Below are 5,369 nucleotides of genomic sequence, written 5' to 3' on the forward strand. Positions count from 1 at the left end.
GTTCTCTCCAGCAAACCAGCTATGTCTCTTCTTTGTGTGCTGCTGCTGCTGCTAAGTCGCTTCAGTCGTGTCCAACTCTGTGAGATATCATCTTGCCACATGATATAATTACACACTCCCAAAATGCAATTTTTTAACTTATTTGTTTTTAACTGCAGGATAATTACAATATTGTGTTGGTTTCTGCTGAATATCAACATGGCTCAGCCATAGGTATACATATGTCTCCTCCCTCTTGAGACTCCCTCCTAACTCCTGTGCCATCCAACCCTTCTAGGTTGTCACAGAGTACCAGTTCCCTGAATCACACAACAAATTCCCACTGGCTATCGGTTTTACATTTGTTAGTGTACATATTTCCATGCTACTCTCTCCATTTGTCACCCTCTTCTTCTTACTCCCCATTGGGTCTGTAAGTCTGTTCTCTATGTCTGTATCCCCATTGCTGCCCCGCAAATAGATTTATCAGTACCATCTTTCTAGATTTCATAAATATGCATAAATATATGTTATTTGTTTTTCTCTTTCTGACTTACTTCATTCTTTATAATAGGCTCTAGGTTATCCACCTCATTAAAACTGACTCAAATGTGTTCCTTTTTATGGCTGAGTAATATTCCATTGTATATCAGTACCACAGCTTCTTTATCCCTTCATCTGTCGATGGACATCTACATTTCTTCCATGTTCTAGCTATTATAAATAGTGCTGCAATGAACACTGTGATACATGCGGTTTTTTCAGTTATGATTTTCTCAGGGTATGTGCCCAGTATTGGGATTGTTGGGTCATATGGTAGTTTTATTCCTATTTTTTTAAGGAATCTCCATAATGTCTTCCATACTGACTGTATCAATTTATATTCCCACCAACAGTGCAAGGCAGTTCCCTTTTCTCCACCCAAAATGCAATTCTTATATGATTTTTCTGGCATCCTGTGGAGCATAAGAACTTTACAAAGGTATCCATAGTACTTATCAGGTTCAATTAACATATTGTCATAAATACAATGAACCAATCTGCTGTTTAAAAAATTTTCTGAAAATAAAGTTTTCTTCATATATCCCTGGGGCAAGACCTTCAGTTTATACTGTTACCCTTCCCAGATTAATATAAAATACTTCTAATCCTCATTCATGATTGGTATTTGCAGAATACATTTTCCACACATCAGTAGCATATATCTCATACCAGATATTGCATTGAAAATTTCTACAAGGCTGGTTCTGGTTTCTGCCATTATCAGCTATGCCCTATACAGTTTTTGCAAAGACTAGGATAGTAAAACAAATAAGGATTTATTGAGGATCATCACCATTGCAGTCTTTGAGTTTCTGAGAATCACACTAGGTTACAACTAATACACTATTCTGAGATGCAAAATTTCCATTGAATGAAGCCGGCAGACCCCACAGTTTGCATGGGGAAACCCCTAAAGGACTAGTTGAACTGCTTGTTCTGAGGAAGTCTGTTCTAAAGGTCACAGGCAGTTGCAATCCTTTAAATGTTAGAGGAAACCATGGTCTAGCAGTGTTTATCTGAGGTTCTTTGAATACCTGCAAGAATTGAACTACTAAAAAAATGTTAAACCACAGAATCACCAGAAATAAATGTATGTATTTACCCAACAACCCTCTTGATTGCTAAGATTTCCTCTCGCAAACATTTAGGATGTGGAAATCTTGCATGAGGTGGCCTCAGAAAAAGGGCAACTTTCATTCTCTTCGAATTATGGTTTGTTCATGCCTTTTCAAGCCAAAAGATGTTCCTGCCCCTTAGCATAGTAATAACTTGAAAATCATCTCCAAAGATACCCCTTATGAGTATGGAGGAAATTTTATATAGTGTTATATTTGTTTTGCAATAGTGAAACCCAGGACTAGGGTTTTTCTTTTATTAAAGTATATTTGATTTACATTATAAGTGTACAGCAGATTTTTTTTTTTGATTATTTTCCATTATAAATTATTAGAAGATATTGATTACAGTTAGTTCCCAGTGGCACACATTAAATCCTCTGTGTATCTGTGTATCTATTTTATGTGTAGTAGTTTGTATCTAGGCTTCCCTGATGGTTCAGATGGTAAAGAATCTGCATGCAATGCAGGAGACCTGGGTTCAATCCCTGGGTTTGGAAGATCCTCTGGAGAAGGGAATTATGTACCTCTAATTTTCCTCTTCCCCCTTTACTTTCTCTATTTGGTAACCATAAATCAGTTTTTTTTTTTTATGTCTATGAATTTGTTTCTGTTTTGTACATAGATTCATTTGTATTGGGCTTCCCTGGTGGCTCAGATGGTAAAGAATGTGCCTGCAGTGCAGAAGACTCAGGTTCAATCCCTGGGTCGAGAAGATCCCTTGGAGAAGGGAATGTCTACCTACTCCAGTATTCTTGCCTGGAGGATTCCAAGCAAAAAGGAGTTCGACAGCCTACAGTTCATGTGGCAAAGAGTTGAAAACATCTGATCAAATAGGACTTCCCTGGTGGCTCAGATGTTAAAGAATCTGCCTGCAATGTGGGAGACCTGGGTTCGATCCCTGGGTCAGGAAGATCTCCTGGAGAAAGGATTGGCAACCCCCTCCAGTATTTTTGCTTGGAGAATTCCATGGATAAAGGAGTTTGGTGGGCTATATAGTCCATGGGGTTGCAAAGAGTTGGACACGACTGAGCAACTAACACATACATACATTTGTATTGTTTTATTTTTTTTTTTTACATTTGTATTGTTTTAGATTCCACATATAAGTGATATGTAATATTTGTCTTTCTCTGTCCATAGTATAATGTTCTCTAGATCCACCCATGTTGCTGCAAAAAGCAATATTTCATTCTTTTTTATGATTGATTAATATCTACATATGAAGATTTTCTTAAGCCAATCATATGTTGAAGAGCACTTGGGTTGCTGTTTCCATGTCTTGGCAATTGCAAATAATGCTGCTATGAACATTGGGATGCATCTATCTTTTTTAGTTAGTTTTCATCTTTTGGAGATATATACCTAGGAGCAAGATTGCTGAATCATATGGTACCCCATTTTAGTTCTATAAAGAAACCCCATACTGTTTTTCATAATGGCTGCACAATTTTGCATTTCCTTCAACAGTATACAAGGGTTTTCTTTTCTCTGCATCCTCTAACATTTGCTATTTTTAGACTTTTTGATGATAGCCTTCTGACCAGTGTGAGGTGATAGCCCATGTGGCTTTCATTTACATTTCTCTAATAATTAGTGATATTGTGTATCTTTTCATGTGCCTGTTGGCCTGGGTATTTTCTCTGGAAAAATGTCTATTCAGGAGTTTTGCCCATTTTCGATTGGATGGTTTTTCTTTTTTTAATATTGAGTTGCATGAGCTGTTGGCACGTTTTGGATTTTAAGCCCTTGTATCATTCACAAATGTTTTCTTTGGATTGTCATTTCATTTTGTTTTGGTTTCCATTGCAGTGCAAAAGCTTTAAAGTTTAATCAGGTCCTATTTGTTTAATTTTACTTTACTTTCTTTTGCATTGGGAGACAGATTTATGTCAGAGAAAATTTTGCCTATGTTCTCTTCTAGGAGTCTTGTGGTCTTGTGTCTTATATTTAGGTCTTTAAACCATTTTGAGTTTATTTTTGTATATGGTATGAGAGCCTATTCTAATTTCATGATTTCCATATAGCTGTCCTGCTTTCTCAACACTACTTCTTGAAGAGAGTGTCCTTTCTCTGTTGTATACTTTTGCCTCCTTTGTCAAAGGTTAATTAACACAAAACATACAAAGCTCTTGTAAGGAAAAAAAAAAAAAACAATTTCAGTTACATAATTATGAGTTGAACAAGAGCACCTGCTATGTAAGCTTGTTGTCAATTCTGGGGTGAGAAAATATATTCACTTGGTATATGAATGCTCTGAAAAAGGTACTCAGTAAGATTACTTAATAAACTGAAAAAGAAAACATCTTAAAGACTCAACATTTTATTGTATTGCTAGAAAGTTCACTGTATTAACATTTGCTAAATTAATATCTTCCAATGAATGCAACACAGATATAATTAATTTTCAAAATATTTTAAATCTAGAAATATTAATTTCAAAGCCCTAAAGAGGAATGTATGTTGTCATATTTAGTCTAACAATATTAATTTGATGTTCATATATTTGGGATCATTATAAGTAGCCACTAAAGATAAGATTTTGAAAAACTACTTGCCCAATAATTATTTTGGAGGGCATGAGTACCTTTTCAACAGAATATTTACACAGACTGAATCTTCCTCTAAAAGAATATAAGTTCAGAAGAGCTTTAGATATGTGTATCTGGAAACACAAGGGTTCATATTGCAAAGATTTAGCAATATGGGGATTCATTTGTCATTTTCATCCTTGAAAAGTAATTTAAAACAACAAAAAGTCAATGGTGTTTGTTCTTACTGTATCCATTACTTTGATGATCACATTAACTTATAACTAAGACAAGCATATCTAGACTAAATATTATTATTCATTCATTTAACGACTATCCATGCAGTCCCTATTATGTGAAAACCCAGAGACAGTCATTATACCTTATTTAAAAACAGTAAAAAGTAAAGAATAATGAAAGATTTCCTGAAAAATATTTATTTCTTTATCATTTTTCTAAATGCACCTGCTGCTGCTGCTCCTAAGTCGCTTCAGTCGTGTCTGATTCTGTGTGACCCCACTGGCAGCAGCCCACCAGGCTCCCCTGTCCCTGGGATTCTCCAGGCAAGAACACTGGAGTGGGTTGCCATTTCCTTCTCCAATGCATGAAAGTGAAAAGGGAAAGTGAAGTCGCTCAGTTGTGTCCGACTCTTAGCTACCCCATGGACTGCAGCCCACCAGGCTCCTCCATCCATGGGATTCTCCAGGCAAGAGTACTGGAGTGGGGTGCCATCGCCTTCTCCAAATGCACCTAAAACTTCCTTATTTCTTAGGCTGTAAATAAAGGGGTTTAGCAGGGGAATTATAATTGTGTAGAACAGTGAATACATTTTATCCTGATATTGATCCTGGCCAGACCCAGGACGCACATACATGAAGAAGAGAGTGCCATAGAACAAGGAAACAGAGAGCAGGTGGGCACTGCAGGTGGAGAAGGCTTTGCTCCTGCCCTTTTCAGACTTCTTTTTCAGGATGGCAAAGAGGACATAGGTGTATGAGGCCATGATGGTAATAAAAGTAAAAGCCTGTATAAAGCGGCAAAAATAAAAAGCACCAAAGCATTAATAGATGGATCAGTGCAAGAAATTGTAAAAAGTGGCAAGATTTCACAGTAGAAATGATGTATTGTATTAGACCTGCAGAAAGTTAATCTAGATAATAATCCTACATGTATTATAGGATGCAGAAAACCAATTGCATAT

At 36.4% G+C, this 5,369-nt stretch overlaps 1 protein-coding gene across 1 annotated transcript in view; it reads right to left on the bottom strand.

Moving 5' to 3' along the window:
* Window positions 1–5,369, bottom strand: part of LOC104994748 (olfactory receptor 5AC1-like) — a 13,286-nt gene that overhangs the window by 6,278 nt on the left and 1,639 nt on the right. The window contains 2 exon segments of the mRNA XM_010848398.1: window positions 4,919–5,203; window positions 5,206–5,369. The exon segment at window positions 5,206–5,369 is cut by the window's right edge and continues 3 nt beyond it. Coding sequence (XP_010846700.1) covers window positions 4,919–5,203; window positions 5,206–5,369 — 449 coding nt within the window.

This window comes from Bison bison, unplaced genomic scaffold, assembly GCF_000754665.1.
Source record: "Bison bison bison isolate TAMUID 2011002044 unplaced genomic scaffold, Bison_UMD1.0 scf7180017864265, whole genome shotgun sequence".
In the NCBI taxonomy this organism is placed as follows: domain Eukaryota; kingdom Metazoa; phylum Chordata; class Mammalia; order Artiodactyla; family Bovidae; genus Bison; species Bison bison.